At 43.8% G+C, this 27799-nt stretch overlaps 1 protein-coding gene across 24 annotated transcripts in view; it reads left to right on the forward strand.

Annotated features, from left to right (window-relative positions):
- BIN1 (bridging integrator 1) overlaps positions 1–27529 on the forward strand; it is a 504923-nt gene extending 477394 nt beyond the window's left edge. For all 24 annotated transcript variants that reach the window (XM_069224571.1, XM_069224563.1, XM_069224567.1 and 21 more), the window contains one exon: positions 22753–27529. In XM_069224571.1, coding sequence (XP_069080672.1) covers positions 22753–22860 — 108 coding nt within the window. In that variant the 3' untranslated portion in view covers positions 22861–27529. The remainder of the gene's footprint in view (positions 1–22752) is intronic.
- The last annotated feature ends 270 nt before the right edge of the window (positions 27530–27799 follow it).

The raw sequence follows: 27799 nt of genomic DNA on the forward strand, positions 1-27799 counted from the left end.
ACACATAATCAAACAACATGGGTCGAGTGAGAGATTGCAGCATTTCCTTCCCCTCCAGGGAGACATCTTATCAGATCAGTGGGTATTAGCAGTAGTTTGCTATGGCTACTGCCTAAAACTTCTCACAACTCCTCCCAATACCCCACTTGCACCCACACACTCAGCAGGAAGAAGTACTAGCACTCCTTAGAAAATGGGCCATAGAACATGTGCCACCCGCCATCACAGCAAGGTAGACTATGCTCTTTACTTCCTCATCCTAAAGGAGGACTCCTCCCTTATTGGCGCTACCTCTACTTCATGGTAGTTGGCCAGCATTATCAATTCAGAATACTTCCTTTGGGGGTCACCACTCCTCCAAGGGTCATCACAAAGTGCCTAGCAGTGGTAGCCGTTAACTTGAGGAGGGGCATCTATGTATTTCCCTACCCAGACGATTGGCTGATCAAGAGCACAAGCAAGGATCAATACCTTGCCCACACCTGAATCACCCTCTTCTGCTCCACAGCCTTGACTTTACTATAAATGCCACCAACTCCCATCTACACCCCCTCCAGATCCAACCCTTCTTAGAGGAGGCACTGAATGTGGTCCTCGGAGGGTGTTGGTATTTCAGTGGCTCTTACCTCTTTTTCAACCCAGTTGTCAACTCAGTGATAGCTTGTATGCACCTCTTAGGCATGATGACCTCCTGTATCACTATAGTACCCCATGCTCATCTCCTTATGCATCCACTACAGGAATGTCCTTCAGCTCAGTAGTCACAAGCGGAGGTTCACTAGGAAGATATACTGTTGGTAAAGGCCAAAGCCCATCCCTTTCTGTAGTGGTGGAACAGCAACAGATGGTTGCAAGACTAGCTTTTCGTGGACCTCATTCCGCAAGTAACCATCAATGGTGCCGTTCTAGTCGGCTGGGGAGAGCATCACAGCAACATGACCATACACAGTGTTGAACACTCAATACCAGGGGCACTACATAAACAACCTTAAGCTGTTTGCTATAGACCTCAATCTCAAAGTCTTCCTTCCACTTATTGAGGGAAAACTAGTCTTGATCAAAACAGACAATATGACCACAATGTATCTTTTCCAAAACCAGGGAGGCACCCACAAATCCCAACCCCCCCCCCCTCACAATAAGACAGTAAAACCTGGCTTTGGTCACGTCATATACCTCCTGGCACAATATCTTCTGGGGACATGCAGCAACTTGGCAGATCTGCCAAGCAAGTTGCATCTACAAATGAATGAGTGGGAACTCCTTCTTCAAGTCCTACTCCCCTACTTCCAACATAGGCACACTCGAAAAATGGCTCTGTTCACCACCCTGAAAAACTCAAAATCCTCTAACTTTGCCTTCCGGTAACCACATCCACAGTCAATGCACTATGAATGAATTGGTCAGGGATGTTTGCTTATGTTTTTCTGCCTCTTCCACTCCTTCCACACATGGTGTGGAAGATGTAGCAAACCTCCCTCTCCCTTATGAGTGGCTCCCACGTAGGTCTGACAACCTTGGTTCACAACCCTCCTCGAGCTTTCTGTAGACCCTCACAAGAAGCTTCCCAACAGGCCGGGCCTTCTTACATCACACCAGGGTACCCTCAGAAATCCCAACCCCAGGCAGCTCAATCTAGTGATCAGGCTTCTGAGGTCCAAGAGTTTGGTTACCAAAATGTATCCCCTGAGTGCATCGTCATTCTCCAGGAGGTCTGTCACCACACTACCAGAGTTTACTATGCCATGAAGTGGAAGAGGTTTGTCAACCACCGTCTACCCAAACACACCACTGCAACTGACAGTGTAGGACATTGTCTGCTACCTGTTGAATTTGCAACTCTCAGGCCTGGCTTACACATCCATTCATCTAGATTTGACTTCAGTGGCAGCATACCTACAGAACAGGGAGCACAACTCTGTTCAGAATTCCTTTTATTTAAGCTTTCATTGCCTTCACCACCTACCGAATAAGACTTCAGCTAAACACCCCCACACTTTGAGGGCTTCTGGCATGTATCTGATGCAGAAGAAACGAGAAAGAAAGTTTGTCTAGTTTCCTTCTGTGTTTAAATAAATGAGCTGCAAATTTGCAGTGTTCCCCACTGGTTCAAAAGAGTGGAATGCTGCAAGTTGTCTTTAACACTTGAAAGTCGTCAAAAGAATCAAATTAAAATGCAAAAACTGCAGATGGAATTTTCATTATCTCTTGCTTGAGGTAGCCAATAGGTACATTGCACCTCCTGAGACTGTTTAGAAACCACCACTTAAACTGGGTGGGCCGTGATAATTAGGACAGAAATAGATGTCACTACATTGAAAAGCAAAATCATTCAAATGTTCCATCAGCTGACTGTATTTTGTAACATCAAAGCTATAAGCCAAACTCGGCTAAAACAAGGTTCAGCATGGTAGATAATACTGTGTCTAACATTTTGTTATCTGAAAGGAAGCAGGCATGTATGGCGACGTTACAGCCTGCTTTACAAAGTAAGAACCAGCTATTGGAGCCACCCTGCAAACACTGCTTTCAAACAAATCTGTCAGGAAGCTACTTGGCAAATGTTGCCACACTTTTTAGAAAACACTAATGTCCAGATTAAATGCTACAGAGAAATCATAAATTGGATTGGTAGAGCAAGACAACTTAGAGATGGCATCATGTTCCTCTACCTTGTGTAAACAACCGCTTGGCACAATATTTGAAGAGTATTTGATCTGGAAAAGAAAAATGCTGAAGAAGAAAGTAATTTGTTCTCTAGCATTGGCGCCTTTTGTTCAAAGCACCCAACCCCACATGTGACCGAATGTCATCTAGAGGGTAAATTGGGCAGATGGTAGTCTCTGCTCCTTTATAGCCTAGTGTCTTAAGCAGAAAGGTCAATGCCCATGACACTTTGAGCTGCAGCTGATAGTTTGTTGATTGTAGCTGCTGAGGTCAATCGAAGACAGGTTGTGGTATATTTTCAGTTTTCTTTTCCTCTGTATAGTTGCTTATGTGGTGTAGTCAGCATGTTAACTATTTTCTAGAGGGTTATCAGTTTAGGAATGCTCATTACTTGTTGCTATAATTTCTCCTCCACTTACAACAGCACCTTGTGGAGGGTGGTTCAGTCTAACTTATCTCCTCCTGCCACCCTCTCTCACTCTCTCAGTATGGAAACAGACTGACACAACTTCAGTACCCAGCAATATGAAAAGTGAAATTGCTCCTTTAGAGAAAAAGAAGTCCTCATCGTCCTCATTTCTAGTGTAGTGCAGTCACAAGTGACACTTGTGGCGGAGAAGTATGATTGCATTTTGACACAATGATGGAAGCTTTGTTTAAAATGAGATCTGAGAGTATACCAAAGCTCTGTTACCCTCATTACCTGTTGTGTGGGGAAACCACGCTGGTATTAGTGCACCTCAAGGTACCTATTCTGTAGGGTATGGTAGTACTGCGGTATTCTGGGTTGTTTCTAAGGATTGGGGAATAACTACAGGAATTGGTGTTTGCACATCAATTAGCACTTGCTTGACATTTATACTGGACTGTCTTGCCCTTACACATTTCATCAGGTTTTTGCTGGCAAAATGTGTTGGGGAGGTGGCGGTGGGGCAAAGACGCTCGTGAGGTGCGTTCTTCTCACACAATTTATAATCCATAATTCCCGTTACTTACTGAATCATGACTCCTAGGGATCTCGTTATAAGATCTTTCAAGTGGACTGAGACTCTCCTAGTCCAGAATCAAAAGATGTATGTTTGTCTTTCTAGTGTAAGACAGGCTTATGTAAAAAGTCCATATTCTTAGTCAGTGGATGGCAAAATTGTTATATCTGTGCACGAGATGCCCTTTACTTGTTTTTTTAGAGAAAACCCAATTTTTATCAAACTATTAAAACTTGAAGGATCCATTGTTATAGCTGCCTAAGACATACGGAGGGTGATGTCCTGTGGTATGGCCTTCTTAGCAAATATCCTGAGATTTGAATCTAATGGCCAATGGCCCAGCTCACTTGGAAGCCTCCAGGGAAGTTATCTGTTCCGTCAGATGGTGAACATTACTAACTACCACAGCCATCTCTAAACCAGCATTTTAAACGCACAGACCACTGTTCATTAGAGAGCTCTTGAAGGTGGCAGATACACTTTTAGACACCAGCTGGTGAGTTGTCTTTGACTAATTTCACTCAGTTTGTTGAAGGTAATTTTCCTGTAAGACTGAACCATTCCATGGCAGCTGATGAAAAGCTCACAGTGACACCCTCTCCAACTGCCAAGCAGTCTTAAGGGATAAACCATTTAATGCCATTGCAACCAGCAGCTAAAACGATTTTTGTGGGGCTGGCATTGAAATGTGGCTATTCTTAGTAGCAAGTATGCACTGGCTTGTTATTGCATGGCTTGCTCATAGTTTCCATGGAAGCTTTCTATGAATCGCATCACTCCTGTGGTCAGAAATTATTGCAAGCACATAGAAATGTTGTTGGTCTTTTTGGTATGCTTTTGTGCACCCTCGAGAGGAGCAGGTTTTGGGACTTGGGTGTAATTATAATATTATTTTTAATATTAGTCTGCTTACAATCGAGGAGAAATGAATGTCTACTTTTTTGGCATCTTCTGAAAAATTCTGGATTGTGAGTTAGTTGATGTCTTTCACTTGATTCCACTAATTCACAAGATAGGTTTTATGGCAAAGAACTGCATGGCAAGAGTGAAATCTGTAGAACAAACATGAGCTTATCAATTGTCGGTTACTGTAGACTACTTTTTAGTTCCTACTATAGTCACTTTTGCTTTACCAGCACCTCTTGTGATCTTCATGCAGTCTTTCTTAAATTATACTTTTAAGGGAAATGTATGATGGCTGGGTTCTTTCTGTCTTATTACCTGATGTGATTAGGGGAATTAGAAGGCTGTCAACTGGAAGAGGCAGTGTAAGGTTTTTGTTGTTTACTGTGCTTTGACACGAGCCACACCAGACAGAATGATTCCTTTTATTGTGAAATAACAGGTTAATTTGTGTGTTAATGGACAAGCAGCAATTCCTCTATTAACAGACTCCAGGCTTTTACCTCTCTCTCACTGTCAGACCCTGTTAAGGGTCCACAGGGTAGACCGGGGTTACTGTGCCCAAATGTAACGGTCAACACTGTTTGCTACTGGTGCTCTGGGGTCCGTCGTACTATGACTGTACAAACTAGCTCAAATATCAACCCTTTCCACAGTGGACTCTCAAAGTAGCAAGTGTGAGCAGACACAGACCTCTCAGCTTGGGCGGCAAGAGTTGTGAACTCAACAGTCAACCAACAAACACTATAACATAATGTACAACCAGTTCTCATCTTTGATTAAAGTACTTTCTTTCATGTAAAACAGCAAAACTAAATACTACACGGTTCAATTGGATTAACAAATACAAGGCAGTAGTACTGATTTCCATCCCAGCAAGTGCTACACACCTCTTCTCCAGTAATCTCTTCCCACCATGGGAATTGTAGTAACTATAGTCCTTAGTACTCTGTGAATTAAGGCATTGTCGGACCTCTTTTGGGGAGCCTCTGGGCTTGCAGGAACTACTGGCAACTATGTGGGTTGAGATCATTTTTCACTGATATCCTACTATGGCTTTGCAAATTGGGCCAAGTACTTCTGCACTTTGATTGTAAAGCAAGGGTGAGCAGTCACAGGCTTCACATGGAGGTAGTGTGGGATGGACAAAGTCAGAGCTCAAAAGCCAACCAACAGATTTAATAAAGCAAATGTCCATATCCAGCCCAGTGCCTGTTTTTAGAAGAAAGAAATGTAATCATGCAGTTACATGCAATACTATACACTTCATTAGCCAAATAATGGAGTCCAGTGTCTGTGGACGCTCTCTCCTGTGAATGGTTAAACCATCCTTCTCCCTCCCTTCCTGCCCCTCCCAGGGCTGTCTCTGAACCTCAGCTCAGGTGCAATCTCAGTTGCCCACGGTTCACCATATGTGTTCAGTCTGTTTGATTTTCACTTTAATTTGTGTAAAGAACACCATGAGTCCTTTCAGCTGCTGTCGTGCACTCCACGGCATTCTCACATGCACTCTCAGGTGCTGGTGAAAAGACGCAGAGAACTGGCCGTTTGTTTTTTATTTTAAAACACTTTTTATTGGGTTTTGTTCTGACAACATATACAGATGACAGACATGCCTTTCGCTGTTACAGTTTTACAATAGGACAGTCAGTGTAGTGTTGGATGACTTATTTTTGGTAAGTACAGTATCATTGTCCCATTATCCCAATTCATTGCAATAGTGCAACTTCAGTAGTGTTTATGATTACTCTTAACTTCCCCCCTCTCTAACCCAACTGTGCCGCTTCCAGTCTAAAATAGAGGTGAGAGAAAAATTACATGGGGGTATTTGTTGGTGGACAGGAAGATCGACAGGAATAGTTATTGAGAGAAGGGGCTTCACCCGAGTGTCTGATATTTTCAATATATAATCTCAAAGGGCAATGTGTGGTGAGCAGCAGTGTTCCACCCCTCACAGTAAGTTGACAGCCAAGGGTTCTAGGTATCTGAGATTGTCATTCCAGTGTGGACTGTTTTATTGTCTCCCTGCTGTACTTTCTGTGTTTTTGTTTTTATTTAAATGATTAATGAAAGGCGTCCCATTGTAGAGAGATGTGTCTTTTAAGGAGGCAGCAGTATTCTTCTCTACATAGTGCTGAGCCTTCAGCCAGTCCCCAATGATCTACCTCTTTACACCAGCTATCAACCATGGGGGCCATAGGTGATTTCTATAGCCTCATTATTTGTCTCTTGACTAATAAAAAAAATCAGATCCACAAAGCAGAAAAGGGTTTTTGAAGATTTGGGGTGAGGGTAAAAGCCTACTATAGAGTGATCTACTGTGTTCCAGTGTGGAACTTCTGCTAGCTCTGACAGGGGAGTATGAACACCCACCCAGTAGGCTCATAGGGAAGTGCAGGACCAGAGCATATGCATAAGGTCTGCTGGACTGTTATAACATCTGGGGCAATCAGGGGATGGACTGAGGAATATACTTTGTAATTTATGTGGCGTATAATATGCCCTATGCATTAAGGAGAAATGTATAAATGTAAAGTGGGAATTGCGTGATATTTTGCCTGGGTATTCTAGCATGAAATGTCATTCTTTGTCAATCAGGGCCCCAACTATGTCCTCCTCCCAACAAGTCCTTAGAGTTGTCAATGATATTTGAGTTTTCGCTGACACTCCTATACAGCCATTTGACCAAGTGTCTGCCTGTTCCCATTTTATGTAGCGCCTGAACTAGAGAATGTGTGTGGTTCAGTGCCTTCGCATGCCCAGGTTTTACGAACATATTGTGATATTCCAACATGTGAAAGAAAGAGGGATACTGGTAATCTATGCGTTTGAGTAAGTTCCTGGTGGTACATAAAAACGCCATCTCCAAGTAATTTGCTAATCATTTGTACACCTCTTGCATCCCATAGTGGGATGTGTAATAATGTGATCTGGCCCAGACGTTGTTTGTATGGCAAGTAAAGGTATGTTGAGTGCATAGAGTAGTGGATTCTTCATACATTTTGGAGCTTGCTTCCAATATACTAGAGCATTATTTAAAAGCACAGGTAGCTCAGGGGTGCGATGTACACCCTGTAATAATAGTGTTGGTAACTTGTCCTGTTTTAAGTCCCGCAGTGCGCAATTTATTTCCATCATTTGGAGGCCTGCCAGCCAGTATGCCAACCATTACAATTGGCTTGCATAATAATACTTCCTGGAGTGTGGAGCGCCCAGTCCACCTCTGTCTGGGGGGATTTCTAATTTAGCAAAGCTCACCCTGCGTCTTCCAGTACCCCAGACTACATCTATCAATAATGTGTTAATTTGCCAGTATCACGCCATTTGGATACCTCCAGTAGGTTAACAAAATAATATAACAAATAGGGCAGCATTACCATTTTCAACAGTGTTACCTGTCCGGCCACCGACAAAGTAAGAGTGATCCAAATTAATCTGTGAGCGTAGGGAAGCGATTGTTCTGTTTAAGTTACCTTCTAGTAGATCAGAAGTGGTTCTATAAATTTGGACTCCTAAATAATATAAAGTACTTGGAGCCAATGAAATAGTCTTCGTTCCCATGTCTTTGTCCAACTAAAGTATGCTCCCGGAAAGTAAAGGCACAGGATTTATTTTGGTTTATCTGGAACCCTGAGATTTCTGCCAGTTGAGTAATGATGGCATTGAGTTGTGACATATCCATCACCAGATCACGTAGGCATACTATAAGGTTGTCCACTTGTGAAGAAATTGCATGGTGGCTAGCACCCGGAGGCGTTCTAAGATTTCTGCATATTTTGTGCGGCAATATGGTAGTTCCTTGGTTTTGGCATCATTGTGGGCTGCCTCTTGATCTACTGCCCTCAGCTGCTTTTCAACTTCTGTTACATCTCATAATAACGTTTGGTGTGCCCCAGCAGCAATAGACATCAATGTCCCCCGAATCACCACTTTAAATGCTTCCCATTCAGCTGATGGTGAAAAAGCTGTGCCCACATTCTCTACGAAATAGGTGCTGAAAGTAGTGGCCAAAGTATATTTAAGGACTATCTTCAAGCAGACTAGGTTGGGGTCTCCAGGCGGGTATCAGGGAGGGGGGATTTGTCCCCATGCAATATGCAGTTCCAGTGGGTTATGGTCCAACAGTGTTTTACATAAGTATGTGGTGTTTGAGATGTCTGTAAGTAGATATGGTGAACAAAATATGCAGTCTAATTGTGTAGTTTGTGCGGGACTGAGTAAAATGAGTATTCTCTCATTCAGTTCCTGCCAGGCATCCAGCAGTGACCACTCCCTTGCCCATTCTTTCAGGGCATTGGCTTGTCGAATAGAAGGCACATTAGGGAAAGGCGGGTGAGTACTAACTTGGCGAACATCAAGGACTGGATTGTAGTCACCACCTATTAACCATGGCGTTTGGGACCAGGATGCCAACACCAAAGAGAGCTGTGATAAGAGAACTGACAGGTTGTTGCAGTCTTTCGGGCTGGGTGTGGGCTTTCAGCAGCTTGTGCACCCAGCTGTTTTCTCACAGCTGCTGCACTGAGTTCAGTGAGCTTGGTTGAGGGCCTGGCTGCGGTGGCTTGGATGGTTGCCATCTTAGCCACAACATTTGCAGTCATAGCTCAGCTATTGGTGTGGTTGCGACACGAACATACGTAAATGCAGTCCCATGAAGGGTACTCAATAATTGGCAGTTGTAGCCCATGTCCAGACCGACAGTTCCGCAGTTGTGCAACTGACAGGACCTTCAGTAGTTCAAAGTTTGCAGCCCCCACCGCCCCCCTTGGGCCTTCAGCAATTCAACAGTTGCAGCCCAAACAGTTGCAGCCCGATGGGGCCTTCACATGTAATGCAATCACAGCCCAGACTGTGCCATCAGATCTCAGTTCCTGACAAGAACTAGAATGAGAGTCTGAAGGCCCACAGGCACCAGGATTATCCTGGATCACTTTCAGGCAGTCATCTTCTTCCTGGGCATCCTATACGCACCAGGAAAATGCTGGATCTTACTCTTTCCAGGACAGCCTGTAGGCAAGACAGGCTTCGAACCCCCTCTTTAGCAGACAGGTAAGCAGCTTTTGTGTCCCACCTTTATACAGAGGTCCGTAGCCACTAATGGAGGTGGCGGGGGGGGCTGTCCATATTTTTGTGTGCCCCCCCAAACAATGGAGGGTTTGCTGGTGTTTTTTTTTTTTTTTTTTTGCATTAAAAATATTATTTTGTTTGGGCGAAGTTCACACTGGTCCTCTTAGCTTGACTGGGGATATAGCTGGGTGGGAGCTCGTCTAACAGGATAGTAAGTAGAGGCTACTTTCAAGCTGCAACAGATTTATTTTTCTTTCCAGTGAAAATGAGAAATTAACGGACAAACGAGAAAGGGGAAAGGGTCAATCTACCTTGCTCTGCCTCCAGGAATGAAATCATCAACTTGCACAGGGCTCCATGTGCTCTGCGCAGCCTGAGGGACAACTCCTGTTCCTCTCCTGCCCTGCAGACGTCGTCAAAGTGAAAGACAGCACAGGGCTCCACAGTGGCGCTCTGCTGCTTTTATTGCACCTGCAGCCACTAGACTGTCAGAGCTGGCTCTCACTGTAGCTCGTGCCCTGTGTACCACAGCAGCCACTGTCACCTGTACGACCTGCAGACTACATCAGTTACCAAGCATGGAAGGGAGGCAAGCCTGAACAAGGAATAAGAGGCCCTCCAGACAGCTGAGCAAATAAAGGTTGTCATCACCTGCTTTGCAAGTGAGTCCTGTACACAAAAACAAACTATAAAGGAACCCTTTTCTCATAAGAGGTGGGCAAGATAACAAATGAACAAGCAGCACCTAGCCATTGGCCAGCAAAAGGTCTCTTTGCTTTAAAGATTCCATGCCAATATTTGGCATGTAAATCATGCAGCAAATATCATGTAAACATCATGTAAAAAAAGTCTTCTGAGATTCAAAAGCATATAGTAAACATTCACAAATTGGGAGCGTTTTACTATAAAATAAGATTATATCAGCGCTTGGTGGAGAGGTATTTCATTGAATCTGAGTTTGTGAACTTAAACTTATAAGTATCTCTGCACATGTCTGTCACCTAACTAGCCAACATTGCTATTGATGAGCACTAAGAGGCCAGTCAATTGTCATGTGTACTCTATATGTAATATATCCTACAACGTTAAAGCCTAATAAATCAAAACACCAGATGTTTGTGATATTATACAGCGCACTTCCTAAACTCACATATTTGAAGGTGTTCTCCTGTGTGATAATGAAGAAAACAAAACCATGGTGAAATAAAACATTTGCACAGGATCACACAATTTGGTCAAGTGGTGGATGCAAGAATTCATCCCATGTTTTATAGTTTCACAATTTAGCCACTAGTTAGGAATCTCCTCCTCTTGTTTTACGTGAAAGGTTAGTGCATTGACTTTAATTCTTTCTGAATGAGCCTAAAGTATGGGTGGCAGACAGAAGCCACATTAAAAGTTGTCTTCTTTTGAGCTGAAGGGGCCAAGATGCTGATGAGCTGAGCTAGACCAGGCATCTGGTTTGAACTTTCAGTGGATCACCGATCTCTACCATCTGTTAAGTTATGTAATGTGTATTTGCATGGTGCACAATTCACCCAGGAGGGTATCCTGGTGCTGAAGAAGGAGCTGTATGTTCTGAGTCAGTGTTGGGCTAAGTGAAGAGCTGCGTCTTCTTTTTCTTGTGGAATGAGGAGGCTCCGATGTGCCAGGGCAGGTCTTTCTAGACTTTAGGAGTGAAGTAGAAGGCTTGAAATGTGGTTCTGTGTGTGCGAGTAGGAGCCTGACTAAGAGGCGTTGTCTGGTAGGTGTGTGGAACTTTGTGGTTTTTGAGGTAAATGGGGTCAATATTGTGTAAGGTTTTTGTATTGTGTATGTGAGGAAATTGAAGGGCTCTTTTTGTGAATAACGTGCCAGTGGAGCTCTCATAAATCCGAATGTGAACAGTGCAAACAATGAATCAGTGTCTAACCAAATACTTGCTTTTATGAGAAAAAGTAGTAAGTAGTCTGCACATGCAAAGAGATGTGACATTCATATGCAACAGCACAGTCCCCCTTAAGGTCGGGGCTCTAGTGGTCATCAGGAAAATCCTTGTTCCACCCTCCTTCGTGTAATGTGCTCAGGGTTATTTCCCATTAACTCATGGTCACATCGGGGAATGCAAACTTTTAGGCCATACTCAAGAGTTCCCTTTTGACTTTTCAGGATTTAAGTCAGTTGTTTATGGTGCTGCAGCACCGTTAGCAGTGATTTCCCCATGGCCCACGTAGGCCCTAGTTCACGTCTTAACTGCTCCACAGCATGGCAGTGTTCAGCCTTACAGCAGTTTCCCTCATCATGAGCACTTGTGAGATCCAATCCTGCTTGGAGAAGTCAGGCTGCTCGCAATACACACAGCAGTGTTGGGGTGGCAAATGCTCACTCTCTGGAATGGTGCAGCTGCTCTACCCAGCGATAGGAGCTGCTCACATTGATGCATTACGTTGAGATCTTCCCAGCAGGGGAATTCAGTCTTTTGGGCCCCAATTGGAGTTCTGCAATGGTGCGTCCTTCTCCTGGTCCATCAGGGTCAGTCAGGGAAGATCCTTCGATGCTCTTAGTCCTGCCGATCGCATCCTCACTTCAGCCCAACTCAACAGCCCGAAGTCTTTGATGATTTGGTCCTCGTGGCCCCCTTCAGCATACGGGCTGGCACGGTACCTTCCAGACAGTGCTTAGACTCCTCAAGTGCAATTGCTTGCACCACAGCTGCCCCTCCTGACAAGTGGGATCGCCGCTCAGGGGTTCACAAGTCCTCTCACTCTGGTCATGCAACTTCACTCTGATCGCCGCTCCTGGGGGTTCACTGAAAACATTCTTGCACAAGGCTATGGCCCGATCGGTGCAGAGCCGAATCCTCACACCTCGCACAGGGAGTCCTCACAGTAGTGCTACCCACTGGACCTCGCTCCCTCCAATGCTCTCATTCTCTTCATAAGGCACACTGATCTAGGCAAGCAGGCAGGCATAAGTGCTCCAGGCTGCAAGGCAAGATGTCCCCTCACACAGTAGGGAGACTGGCAGGCCTTTTCCCCTAGTCCCGGTCACAGGCAGAAGTCCTGCAGAGCTTCCCCTTCTCACATAGCCCTCTTGGCTGCTTGGCAGATGGCAAAATTTGGGGTCTCAACCTCTCCTTCTTGTAGTCCATTTCCTGACACCAAAATGTGATTTAGGTTCTGAGCCTTTTAAGTTTTATGTTGGTGTTCTACTTATTTTGAAGTGTGCACTTTTCCTTTTCATCTTCCTTCATGAAAGAGGTCTGCCACATCAGACACAACTCCAGAGCCAATTGTCCACAAAACAATTCATGGGGGTGACCAGAGTTCACACCAGGATGTCAGCCACGGTGATATGTGCATCAAAACGGTAATCCCAGGCCCCCAGCTCTACTATTTAGGATTTTCTTATCAGCCCCATCTCTCTTCCTGGGATATGTCCAGGCCTGTTCCTTGTAATCTATCAATGAATCAAAGAGCAGTCTTTTTTCCTCCATGGCGTCCCCATCCAGCTCACAGGAATCCAGAAGCACACACATTTATCTGCTGGGAATGTGGCTGGAATGCAGCCTTACTGTGGAGTATCAAGCTAAAAAGCTGGCTGCTTATTGTTTTGGGGCACTCAGACTTTTCTGGTCAGGAGACTAATTATGCAGGCCCTTATCATTTCACACCTCAATTATGTTAATGTTCTGTACCTTGGTTCACAGGACATGTTACTATTAGGCAACAAGTTGTACAAAATGCATCCGCTAGACTTAGGATGGATCTTCCACTCTGTGAGAAAGGCGCTAAAGACCCTTCATTGGCTCCCTGTCCAGCAATGTATCCAATTTAAGGCTTTCTGCTTATAGCATAAAGCATAATACAGGAGAGGCCCTCTCTTACTGAGATCTTTTGCCTCCCCTTACATTCCGAATAGACCTCTCAGATCCTCGTCCGCCTAGTTGCTTCAGATTTTCCCCAGTAAAGAAAGCTTGATTGGTAGGCCGGTCCTTCTCTTCCTTGGCCCTGAAACTGTGGAATACCCTTCCTCTTAAGATGCCGTGACTAGCCAGTGAGCTCTGTTTTTTGCAAGGCCTTAAAAACCTGGTTATTTACTAACTCCTGCTGTCTGGACTTGTGGCACTGTATTAGTGCTGGGAGGCCTCCGGGTAGCACTTAATAAATCTCCTAGACTAGACTAGACTCTCCTCCTCATGTCTTTAACAGGCAGGCCTAGGCTTCCTAATATGAAACACAGGGCCCTCCATACAATGTACCATTGCAGGCACACTTACTCAGTGTATATTCATAGCACACTTTCTGGTCATCACTAATACCTCTATGGATTGTTCCTTCACAGGTACACATGCATTCAGTACTCAGACAGTTTGCCCGAACTGTTCAACACTGATGCTTTTCTGTCGTTAACCAGGGTCTATTATTTCAGAACACAACACTGCCAGCACACTCCCTCACTATGTACTCGCTGCACCGTTCATGTATGTTACTTCACAGCACATGCTATCCTGCACATGTACTGAACAATGCTACATCTCTAATCTGCATCTCTAATGTAATGTATTCCTCTCAGGTATACATACACCGAGTGTATACTAACCACATGTAATGCACAGTACTGCTCTGTCCTTGTACTGTACCCTTCCCATGCACACATGCAACTATTGCAGAGTCACTTCTCATGCGCACTGCAGCACACCACATCTACCTGATGTAGGCCAAGGGTGAGTTAAACGCACAGCAGTAGAACTTTTAAAAAGGAGAGTGAGCCTGTAGGCCTCACTCCAGTGACACAGGGTAAAAAGGTCCTGCTCACTACTACTAATCACTACATTGTATGCTGCCACCACAGCACTTATGCTGCTTAACTCCTGGTGAAGGCGGTAGCTTACACCACTATGATGGTAGAGCATTGGGCGCCCGTCCATACAGGCCTATTCCATGATACACCTGCAAGATCCGTGTTCACCTATGACAACAAAAATCTGCATTAGGGATCCAGACAACAATACAGTTGGTACTCAGGGCAGCGTTACACATCTCTTACCATGCAGAGGACACCTTAGCACCAAGATGGCATAACATTGACAATTGCTGTTCATCAGCAATACTGCCTAAGTTTTATTCTTGAGTCAATAAAGCAGCCTCTCATCATTCAAACAAAATAATTCTTCAGCCCTCACAAAATTAACCAGAAGTCTGTCTCAGCCAGTGTACATTCTCAGAATGTAAATTTACAGTTTACAGCGCTGCAGGGATTCCGATGCCTTCTAATAACACAGTAAAGAAAGAGGTGCTCCAATAAGCTTAGGCCTGATGCATTTGAAGAAGAAGACAGGCTCTTCCTTTTTTTCTTGTTTAAACCTCCATCATCATTTAAATGGGACGGTCTGCCACCGGTCCAGTCAATGCAGAATCACTCTGCAGGCAGCCAGAGAAAGAAAGAGACCACAACAGAGTGAGGGTATACCCCCAAAGTGTATATCTGCCACTCCCTGCTAGCAGTTTAGAATCTAAACAGTGTTTAATCTGTAAAGATATTAGTGGAGGGTGTGGAGGTGTTTCGTAGGAGGCTCTCTTAGTATTTTTGCTGACTACCCTCCTGCTGAATACCTAGGCTGCTGAATTTTGATTCCACCTCATCGCTCTCTCTTCTACCACTGTACCTTTACTGTCTAATTTGCTTTAATTTTACAGGTTATTTTTCATCCGTGCTACACCGTTTTGTCACTGTTCCCCAATACTTCTCTTCCACCTTTGGTATCTCTTCTTGTTCTTCAGTTTGGATCAAAGTCTGATGGAGAAAACTAAGTCTGGGACCTCAAAATAGTGCAGGTGACTACCACCGTGAATTATCCACACAAAGCACTGGCCCAATGATGTAGACTGATGGATGAGCAGCTGCCTGGCTAGTTCTAGCTCCTTTTCACTTGTGGAAGTGGGCATGTTGGCAAACTTACTTGTTGAGCTGTGTCCATGTTCCCCCAACCTCCTATGCTTACCTTGTCTTTCTGATCTGCTCACTTTCATTGAGGTCTCTCCCGTAGAAGCCAGCCGCAGTTAGCACAGTACTGACTGACAGTGGGATCACGTTGTTGTATACATCGTGTCTGTGTACTCTCAGGTCTGACAATGTGTTTAGAACTACCTTCAAAACTCATTGTTATTATCAATTATTGTTATTAAAGTGTGCCTGTAGATGCAGCATTTACCACACATTTCCCCAAAGGCGTCTTAATGGAAAATGCACAACCCCATGTATACTTGCATTCATATTCTCTTCAGTTTTTAATTGTATTTTCAAGACGGGCTTTAAAAATGCCATTTCACACACATTTCCAGAAAGGCTGTCCCCGTTCCTTTCTTGCTGTGCTTTAAGGGCATAATTTGCTAATACTTATCACATATACCTCTCAAAGTGGAGTACTTTAAAACACTACTGTCCGATGTATTGAGTTATTTAAAACCTCAGTATGTTGTATTTTTAACGCTATTGTAGGGGTAGCCACATCTCTGTCTGCTCCAAGACCACTTTTATGGTATACTTTTCCTTTGGGGCATAGACCCCAAAAATATCAACTCCTGGCTACAGCCCTGTTCATACACAACTTCCAGACAGGTGTTAAGATCCACTGTCTCAAACCATAGAACCAGCTTAAGGTGTTTCTTCTTTCAAGTGTTCGTCCCAGGTAGCAGTGGGGCTGTCTCCATCATGGAGCACCTAGAGCAAAGGCACGCATAGATGTGTGATTCCTGCGCCTGGTTGTCTTCAGGCCAACTGAAGAAAAAATAATTAAAAGACAAATGGCCAGGCTTCATCTAGAGACTTCCATCCATCATCATCAACACACCTTTATTCGGCTGTCAGCCATAAAAGGAAAATACAATCAGAAGAAACATCATTTCAACAGCAGGTAATCACATAAATACTAAGACCAATTTACATAAATAACAAATGGCGCGGTCTGGTCACACTAGTTCCTTTAAGCATGGTATGCTGCTGCCACCACTGCTCTAACTTCCTAACCTATGACAGGAACAGTAGCCCACTGTTAACAGGACATGCATGGTGCTCTCATCTAAGTCACAGGACAGGTCCAGAGTCTGTCATAGTCAGGGACAGCTATAGGCCTCTGTACTCACAGTTAGATTAGTCTGAGGCCATGGTCAAAATATAAAGTCAGAACATGAGATATACATGCATTCTGGCAGTAAGGGCAAAGGAAACACAACTTTGTACCAAGCAGGGGACATTCCCATTTTAACATGCATGAACTGGGCACTGATGTGGATTACTTCACTTTAACACCTATGGACTCACTTATGCAGCTTAGTTTAAAGTTCTTACCATATTTGGGCAGAAAAGCTGAAAATCTCAAGTCTGCACACTGTAGTTCCATGTTCCATTCACAGGCAAAGACCTTCCCTAACTGCGCAATGGCTCTGTAGAAAGAGAACGCAATGGGTGCAGTCCATGTCATTGGGTTGCATAGCTGACTGCCTTTGGAACAAGAACCACCAGACGAATTCAGCACATCAGGTCCTGATGTAGTGACATGGCATCTTTGGCAGTTGCAGCCTTCCCAGGCCAAGTGCAGATGGGTCCTAAGCAGTTCTTAATTTGTAAAAGAAACAGTTCTGGTGCCCCAAGCACTGCTCAGAAGCCAGCGGCTTGTGCAATTCTGCATCAGCACACAGAATACCAAGGCTGATAGTCTTTAATCCACTACCAGAAACGCCCTGCCCTTTTTCACGCTTGCAGTTTCCTGCTTTATGCTTTAGTTTGGGTTTTGACATCTTTTTCTCCCTCAGTCTTTCTGATCTGTGTGTTTTTTCCACTCTTGCACTTTGTAAACATGTGATACAGGAAAAATAACTGATGATCCCAAAAAATAAGTGCCAGTGACCCTCACCGGCAACCACTGGCTCAAGATAAGCAATGTTCTACATCAAGGTAGTTGTGATCCATGCTTCGCCCCCCTGCCCGTACCAGTTAGTCAGTGGTGATGTCTTCTGTGGTTGCAGCTTTCTCAAGCTGACCAGTCTCCATGGCAGTGGGGACAACAGATTCCTCCTTGTTGGCAGTGACAGCATCATTTTTTTGCCCACAATGACTGTCAGCAGACACAATGGTAGTTGTGCATGGAAAGTATTTTGGGGCAACTGTCAGCAGGAACCACGTAGAGACCAGAAGGCCAACTCACATCAGTGGGAACTTTTGGCTTCACTTTCTAGTTCTATAGTGTAGTCCACTTCTTCCTGCTGTTCTCCTACCGGAACAGGCTGTGCTTCTCCTCCTGGAAAGCGTTTCCTCCTGGAGGGCCAGGGACATTCCTTTCCTTTCTCAGCATGCAGGGTTCTTGGCAATAGGCAGACCCTCAGTACTTCCAGCAAAAAATGCAGACTTTAGGTGATGTCCTTTCACCTCTGTGAGACAGGCTATCAGTCAGATACCAACTCAGTTCATGCAGCAATCCTTTGAGTACTCTGCAGAGCACTATCTTCCTTGGTCATGAAGAACTTTTATACACACTTTCCAGACAGTTGGCATGACTCCGCTGTCTGTGGCCTCAGTACCGGTTTTGATTGATTCTTTCAAATCCCATCTCCCACCTCACACATTGGGTAAAGTGATGCTTGTCACAGCAGGTAGGAATGGGACTGGTTCCAGGCAAGGAGTACTGAAGACATAGGCACAATGAAATGTGAGTCCTCAGCACTTGACTGTCATCAGCCTTTTTGATGCAGTACTCGGTGAAAGACAAAATAACAGGCATGGCCTAGAGATGTGAACAATAGACCCTTGAGCAACAGAAAGTGCAATCCCACCCCACACAATTACTATCAAGCAGATGACAGTGCTCAGTAAAAGAAGTAATTGGCAGCCCTTTGCTAACAAGCAATAAATAGGATTTCTAAAGAGAGCCCTAGTTCCATTTTCCTCACTTCACTGTTTGTCTACCCTCCAGCCACAGGAATGCAGAAAATACATTTCAACTGTCTAGGAAAGCTGTCCTCATCCTTCATCTTGTGCCATGCAAAACCAGGGGTATCCAAAATCAATCCCTCTGTCTTCAGTACTCCGACTCCTGCACCAAGTCATGTCTCACACGCTCCATGTACACACAGACATGCACTTGACACACACAGGATGTCAATGCAGGGTTTTTGGGTATCTCATAATACCAGAGCTTTACACAAAAGGCATCAGTAGACAACACACTCACTGACCTAGAGAAAAAAATCTGTCCATACTACAATTAATAAAACAATTGTTAAAACATGGTAAGCTTCTGCCACTGCTATACATGTTACATCCTAGACAGGTTAGTCCATAGTCTGTCATGAGGGCATGCTTGGTGCACCCCTCCTCGTCACTTGACAGGTCCTAGACCTTGCATTGTCAAGTACAGGCCTATGCCTCATTGTAGATTGTGACACCTGGGGTAAAATTAAAAATGGAGTACCAGTTAACACATACAGCTGGGCACTTTGGAAGTGCTACATACCCTTTTACCATACAATGGACATTGCTAACCCAGCATTCCACCTCCAAAAATCACAAGTGTTAGAAATTGGGTCACTAGTTGGCTGAGGTATAGACCCTGTCCAAGTAGTGAGTACAATCTTAATCAGGGTAAGTCAGTTACACAAGATAAATCAGCCTGTGCTTACCCACTGGTAGCTTTGTGCAGGGCTTAACTTAAGTCAATGTGTAAAGTATTTGTGCAACACTCAAACAGTAAATACAATGACAAACAGCACAAAAAGAACCAATTGTGGCAAAAACAATGAAACATCCGATAGACATTCTCATTTAAAAAGTATCAAATAAGCACACTGTATGCTGGGCTTATTTTAGAGCTTTCACAGTAGTTACGGGAAGTTTGTGTGTCCCTCTCCAGTGAGCGCAGCGAAGACTCATTAGGGTCGTTCAAGACTGACCCAAGGGTTGGATTGCCAATACAGTGGTGATTGTCTCTCAATTGCAGAGCACTGCTGCGGCCGCAGGTTGGAGGTATGCAGTATTGTGGTCCCAGCGCTGTGACCGAGAGGAAAGGCATGCCTGAGCCGAGAAAGACAAGTGCAGATAGCGCGTCATGATTATCTGGTCAGCGCAAGTGGGAACCTGAATGAGAGCCGCAACGGAGTCCTTGTAACGTAGATGGTGAACTGAAGTGGATCTGCGTCGAAGTTTGGCTGGTGCGATGTGGCAAGCAGGAAGAGATGCCGCTCAGAGGTTTCTGCACAGCTGCGGCCGCCTGCAATGAAGCTACTTGTAGGTTTTGGTGCAACGGATGGCAAGTCGTGATGTAGCCGCTCGGAGGTTTCTGCCCAGCAGGCAGTAATGAGGCCACTCTGAGGTTTCGATAAATCAGGTAGCTAGTCGAGATGTAGCCACTTTAAGGGGGCCTTTGATGTCACAGAGGTCCTTAGTGGAACCAGGGGCAAGCCAGCATGCCCTTGGAGTCACTCTGGAAGGAATTAGTAGTTCTTGCGCGGCAGGGCAGAAATCCGCAGGCAGCTGGGCAACATAACAGGATAGAGCACCAGTTCCTGGAAGCAGTCAGGTCTGGCAGACTGGCACACAGCAGTCTTTCCTCCAGCAGAGATTCCTTGAGTCCAGAAGTGTACTGATTTTAGTGGGACAGAGACCCAGTACTTACACTAGCAAGTGCCTTTGATGTGGGGGATGACTACAAAAGATCTCTGTGAAGTGCACAGGTCCCTCTTTCAGGTCAGCCTCAGCTCCAGACTATCAGTGAGGGGTAATCAACCCCTTTGTGTGGATTCTGGTGACTACCATTTGAAGGGTAAGTGTGAGCCCTTCCTAACCTCCTCCCCAGGGAGACCCATCAGTTTGCAGATGAATGTAGGTGCAGTTGAGTATCCTGTGTTGTGGGTGTCTGGAGGAAATGCACAAGTGTAGCTGCCACCGATCCCAGGTGTTTTGGAGATAGGCTGTGGGCACACAGGCCAGTGAGGTTATAGAAATGCTGACTTTCTAAAAGTGCAATTTTTAAAATAGTAGTAGTAAATCCAATTTTACCAGTTAAGAGGATTTATTATTACCATTCCAATGGTAATAATAAATCCTACTTTACCACTAAAGAGGATTTATTATTACTATTCCAATGGCACTAAACCTGATGCAGCTACTCCCCTCAGATTAAGAATTGTAGCTTAAAGGTATTGTAAGGAATTCCCAATGCTGGCCTATGAGAGGGGCAGGCCTCACAGTAATGAAACACAACGTTGGGTGTTTTTCATTACCAAGACAGAAAAGAGTACAAGTCCTGCCTTTTGCTTACATGGCACCTACCCTATGGCCTACCTTGGGCCCACCATAGGGTTAGCTTATATGTAAGAAAAGGGGAGTTTAGGGCTTGGCAAAAGGGTGGCAGTGGTAGTCTGCACACACAGGCTCTGCAGTGGCAGGCTGGAGACATGTTTACAGAGCTACTTAAATAGGTGCTGCAGACCCACTAGTAGCATTTAATTTACAGGCCCTGGTTATATCCTGAGGCCAACAAAAAGACACTGCAAAAAACAGGAGGTAAAGGAACAAAATCCGGAATAAGACTATCCAGAGAATGCCGGGTCTAACAATAAGCTACTTATTAGAGAACTACTTTGGTTTGGCTCAACTTCCTCCTACATAGTAACAGAGTCAGTGATCTGCTGCAGCTGCAAATGTTTATCTACAAAACCAAATTGTGATCTACCCTGGCCAGTAACTACTCAAGCAAGCCAAAGTCGTCCAGTTGCTGGCTCAGCTGAACTACAGTAGCTCCCTCTTCACTGAAGTTAAAAATCACATTTGGAAAGTACTGCCGGCACAATGGGAGCACATATGCCCTGTGTTGTCGCTCCTTTTTAGTATATGTCACATATGATGTTCACATCTTTATAGCGAGCAGCCCAGCTACCGAAAAACGCACACAGAGTATATTTGACCTCTAACTATCTTCATAAGCTGCATCAATCCTCATCCTTTTAATACCAACATGCGATTAGAACTTTGCTGCTGGATGCTTGTTCTCAGATCTCACCTGTTTGTATCTCTGCAGCCCTTTCCCAAAATAATTTTTTCCCAAATTCAATACATTCCCTTGCAGACATTACTCTTACCATTTCTGTTTTAACCCATGTTGTCCTCTCCAGTTTTCACTACTAACTGCTGTAACGAAATACCACTATCAGCTACCTCAAGCATAGTTTTATTATAATTTTATTAGCTCACTCTAGTGTTGTTCATGCATTGCAAATTCAGCATCGTCAAGAGATGTGTTTCAGATGTTTTATTTTATGTTGGTGACCAGTGTAACCTACCGCTCACGCTGACTCTCTCGCTTGTAACTGTACTCTGAGTACAATATGAACCTAACCAATGTAACAGGATTTCCCTGTCAGTTACCAAAGGTCAGATTGTTTCCGAATACTAAGACTGGGATCTTAGGCACTAAACAACCTGGGCCGTCATGGCCGCTACTGTGCATGAGCCAAGATTGGGGCATTGGGTGACATACGTTCCTCTAATTTATCGAAAACCTTCAGTCGGGTACATGTGGTGGGGCATAATAAGTGGTTTTGACATACATACAGCTTCATTAAATGAGTATTTGTAGTGTTTCATTTATTTGAGGAAAGTTTTGCCAGTTAATTTTGCACCACTGGCAGGCATTATGCTGGTGGGAATACCAGTACTTAAGCGCTTTGTTACATTTTGCGCCACTAGTGTAGCAAAGAAGCAGTCTTATGCTGGTTGTTTTTTTCTGCCAGCCAGATTATAAATTACCTCCCGACTGTGTAAGTATGGTAGGTTGCTTCTGTTTTTCCACATCTGTTTCCAGAATTTAATCAGTCCGGGCCAACACTGATGAAATAACCTTGCTTCCTTTTCAGTCTTTAAAGTATGCAAATGTATGTCGTTGCAGCATCTTACTGTCCACTAACAAGTTGCCTATGCCTACCACAAATTCAGTTGAGATTCACGCATGTTTTTTGTTGAACAACAAAAACGTTCGTCTTGAAGTAGTACTTTTTTTTTATTTTTATTTTTTTTAAGTGGGAAATCCTGCTCGACCCTGTTGGAGCTGATAAATTTGTATGAATTCGATTTTTAACTTTCCTTTTGTTTTCTACAGGATGAAGGTTGGCTGATGGGCATCAAGGAAGGAGACTGGCAGCAGAGCAAAGATCTTGAGCAGCATCGGGGTGTCTTTCCAGAGAACTTTACAGAAAAGGTCCTGTGAAGGACACCGGAGAGGTCACGTTTCTCTGTGGGAAATGAAGCAAGTTTTCTGTGAAAATATAATATCCGCTAATAACAGGATAAAGGCGACCCTGAGGCAAAAAATCAACACAGGGGTTCAGGCCGCTCTCCGAAGCAACGTCTAAAAATAAGAAAACGGCCCAATCAGAGGAAACTTGAATAAAACAAACACAAAAATAAAGTTTAACATATTGTACCTCTTCCCTCCTCCCCCTCAAGATGGGCAGCATTCCCTTGCTGAGGCTCTCCATCTCAGTGTGCTTTCTTGGTTTTCATATCTCTGTTTAGTCATTGGGTTGCCCAATTGTTCCTTTCAAAACCGTTATCTGTTGCCCTGAAGCTCTAGGACACGAAAGTATTGCTGATTCACACTGCCTGCAGCGCAGGTGGATGTGCTTTGTACATGTTTTAGGTCACAGCCAAAGGTGGCTCCAACCGACCCACCCTGCCCCCAAAAATGTTCAAATGCATATGTTACAAGAAATTAGACTTACATCAAGGAAACAATTATTTTAAAAATACACTGGTGTAACTGTGTTTCTGCAACAATATTGTGTGTGTGTGTGCGCGCGCTTTCCCCTGTTCAATATGTAATGGACCTGTGTTTTTATACTGTAAAACCAAGTGACCTGTGAGTATGTATTTGAGTGACATAATCCACCTGTAGCTCTTCAAGCCTTGGAGCCAGACGTCTTCCTGTCAGTGGAAACTACGTGCTGTGCATTTGGGGAGAACCTGGCCTGTTCTCCCTTGTTATTGAAACGAAATAATATTATGTAGCGGTGGGAGACTGCAGGACAAATCCTAATATTTCCAGGAAGTGTAGAAAATTGTGCTTGTCAAGATCAGAAACCTCATGGGAGTGGTTTAGGCATTTGCTTCCCCCAGAGTCTCGATAGGCTGCATCTGCGTGTACCGTGGCTGGTGGAGCAGCAAGGATCAGACCCACCCGTTCAGTCAGAATGCTCCATTTTGTTTTTGGCTGTCACATCTGCTCCGTGGCCTCGGGTATTTGATGTGCGGTCCCATGCAGCACTCCGTGAAGTTTTCTGATGTTTACTGTTTGCAAGTTAGACGACCCCTTTAAATGATAGCCTTCGCACCTCATCCTCAAGGCTAGTTCAAATGCCTTTCCTTCCATATGTATCTTAAATTGCAATATAATAGTGACAACAGTAACAGAAATGCACCTCCCAACCCCGAGTTTACAGAAATGACACTGTCTCACAGTAAACACCGCTATCACAGGGCGTCTTCTTAACTTTGTAGTTCGAGTTGTGGCTTAAACATTTTTTTGATGATTGAAAAATTTGGAAAATAAATGTAAAAAGTCATTCCTCTTGTGAACGCCTCGAGTACTGGCAGCCAATTAATTTACCATACAAAATTGTGTCTTATTCTGAGTGGAGAGAAGTTTTGCTCTGTACCACGTCAGTGTCATTCGCACAGAGGGCAGTCATGTCCTTTAGAATGTATGTTTGTGGTTCTGATTGATGCGCTGTTTATTTGAGAAAGAACTTCACCTTGTTCTCAAGGGGAGCCCTCTTCATCAATCTGGCTATTCTTCTGGTTCTGTATTTGTAGGGTTGCTTCCTTAGGCAAGCATACTTATTGTTTGCAAGATAGAGAGCACCTTGCTTTAGGCACTGGTGCTGATTGTGAGAGTCATCTTCCTTCCTCTCGTATGCTGTGAACCCATCTTCTGTTGTGTAGCAATGCATCTTCTTCTGGAAAGGGGCAGATCTCGATTTTGAGCTATAAACAGTAATTACAAACTCTGACCTAACAATGTCAAGAGGAAATCAGCCCATTTCTAATGTACCAAAGAGGTAACATCATTTTATAAGAGAAAAATCAAGAGCAGGGACAGCGCTACTATGTAGATGACTTGAGTTAAGAAAGTGGTCAGTTGTTTTGGGAAACAGTGTGTTTTTGAAGGTCAGTTTTTGCGGATAATGATTTTGATCATTGCTTAATGGTTGCTTCTAAAATCTCTTGACTCCCTAACTTGCCAGAATTTGAAGGGTTTACAATCGCTGCACATCTGTGCCCACCTCATTCGCCCTTTTGTATGGCATTCTTTTTGCCTGGTGTCAAAAACCACCCTCTCTCGACCAAAATTCAGGGTGCCAAACCAAGACTGATTGCTTTGCTAACTCTCACTTTGCAATTGTGCTGATGTCCTCACTGTGCGACAGTTGGTGTTGTTCTTGGAATAGTTTCATGATCATATTCTAGTGTTCTTATGGACATAGTATCCTCTTTAGCAAAATAGATCCTCACAGAAATTAGTCTGAGCATTTACACCAGCCATCCTATGCAGCACTGCCAGAGACTTGTACTAATGCACATCCAGAAAACCTTTAAGAAGCGCACAAGTGCATCGTCTAAATTCCGTTAGCACATGGGCATTGCAAAGTTGGCCCAGGCATCTCCATATTTACTCTTTTGTATAATATTGAAACATGACAATGAACTTGGATAACTCCAGGCATCTCATTTTGCTTCGTAACAGGGCTTCGGAGTTGGGCCTGCACCCTCGGTCCACACAATTTACAGTTTTCAGGAAAAATCTAATTAGAACACTTTGGCATGAGTGGGGACTGTTCAGCTTTAACCTTCTTGTGTGTTATAAGTACACTCTGCCAACAAGAATGAGCCTGTTGAATGACAAACAAATATGAGAACCCATCACAGTCAATGATTCCTTATAATTTTTGAGTATGTGATGTTTCTTTAGTTTTAGTTGTACGTTTTAGGTTTAGTTATGTCATAGGGAAATACAAATGTTTGTACTCCGGCTTTAAACGCACTAGACTTTTTCAGTTCTTGACTCCTTTCGAACACCTGGCACGAAATTGTAGTTTACCCAGGATTTGTGTTTCAGTAGCCTTTTTTAGAATTTATTACAAAATTTGACTACATTAGCACTGGAGTACTTCAAGTGCCTAAACCTTGCTTTTGAATCACACATTAAATGCTGGTTACTACTGGGCCAGTAATGAGTCTGTTGAGTAGCTAAGGAGCGCCTCTTTTGTTACCCTATGAAGAAATGGTTAAATTGTGTAATGAACAATGTAACAATAAGATTTTTCAGATAGCTCTGACTAAGTTATTCTGCTGTTCGAAGCTAAGACGCCTTCATTTTTAGAATTGCCCCTTATAAAAGGCATCCAAACTTAAAATTAAGAGAGTGTTGAATTGCAGGTGTTTCAGATCTATTTCTAGTGTAGATTAATCTGCTGAATATGGTTCTCCTTGATGTCTCACTTGGACAAAGGTCCTCCTTGCATGACTCATGTGACAGCAGCCCCTTGTAGAGCAGCTGCTAGTCACACTACCGTAGGTGTGGTTTCTCAATAGCCATCTTGCGAGAGCAGACCGTTGGGCACTTATGAGGTAAAGAAAAACTTGAGACGTAGGCTGCACAGGTTAAAAGGGCATGTTGGAAGCTGTTCCCAAGATGTCTGCTGGCTTTATATGCAATTTAAAATTCAAATATCCTATGAAATGTTATCTTGTTATTCTGTTATCATTTTCTTTGTTGTCATTGAGGTGTTTGTTTATTTGCGAGTTGACACTGAAATTGGAACTGGCGAAGGGAAGTATTTATTCCTCCTCCCTATTCTAAACTGCTCGCTCTACATTTAAGTCCTGGTCATTTGAGAATGGTCTTGAGAACTTTTGATGTAATTTCCATAATTACCTGCACAACCCAACAAAATATTGTCTGACAATGCTCATTGCCTGGATTAAGTTCAGGTAAAGCTTTGTATATCAGGTTTAACTGATGTTTGAGCTTGGTGACAGCAACACGAGGTTGTGTTTGTATTGGGATACGTTTTCGAGCTGATATAAGTATGGTACTGTGTTTTGTGCAGACCACAACCACTACACCGCCCCAACCCCTCCCACTGTAGTTAAAGGAAAGCAGTCCACTACATCTGTTGCATCAAAACGAAAAGTAAGGGTTTGGTGTTGGCGACATTGTTGCAAGAAGCCGATGAACAAGGGCAAACAAATGCAAACAAAATAAACTGTTTATTTGAAACAAGGACAGTTGCAAAACGAGACTTCATCGGCCATCCCTTCCTTGTTAAAAAAATTGTTTTTTGTTTTTAGGACTCCGCAGGTAAATTGTTTTGACAGCTTGAGCCGATATTGTGCTGGTAAAAAAGAAAAAAAGACATTTGTGAAAACTATTTTAATACTGTTTAAAGAATAATGCTGCATGACTATTATATTGTGGTTTAGTTAGATGAGGAGAAAGTATCTAAATGTTATGTTGAGAGAAAATATATTTACTGCCTTTGTATATGATCCTGTCCTCCATTTCCCGGATGGCCCTTCCAGAACATGTTTCCTGTCCTCTCCATCTCCTTACCAGCTTGGATGACATGGCTGCAGAGGTTTAATTTTCAGTGTTAAAATCATCATTTGTGTTGAAGGGCGAAGTTCCACTGAGGGTTCTCCCAATTTACTTGAAAGCCATTGTAGTAAGCAAGCAGCCTGTCAACGTAGGACACGTATCGTTTTCCCTATGTGTACAGGTTTTATGATTCAAAATGTTGTCTCAAATGATAACCTCAACTGACAATCTGTGCTTAGAACCACTTGTCAATAAAGGGCACTTGGCTGATAAAACCTCATTTCCATGTATCAGGTTATTTACAAGTTTCAGTACTGTGAAGAATTGACTGATTATCTGACAGTGCACCAACAATAGGGGCCCCTCCCGGCGAGAGGGAACCCAGCATGCAGGAATCGGCGTTCAAACCCATTGCTGACTCTTCAGAAAGCTGCCTTTCCTTCTTGTATGTGGCAGCTCAGTAACCTTGAATCTATGGACTGCTGTCTGATTCAAAGATTTATTATGTAATCCGAAAAAAACACTCTGCAAGTGTGGAGAGATGTGACTG

Source organism: Pleurodeles waltl, chromosome 3_1, assembly GCF_031143425.1.
Source record: "Pleurodeles waltl isolate 20211129_DDA chromosome 3_1, aPleWal1.hap1.20221129, whole genome shotgun sequence".
NCBI classification, from domain to species: domain Eukaryota; kingdom Metazoa; phylum Chordata; class Amphibia; order Caudata; family Salamandridae; genus Pleurodeles; species Pleurodeles waltl.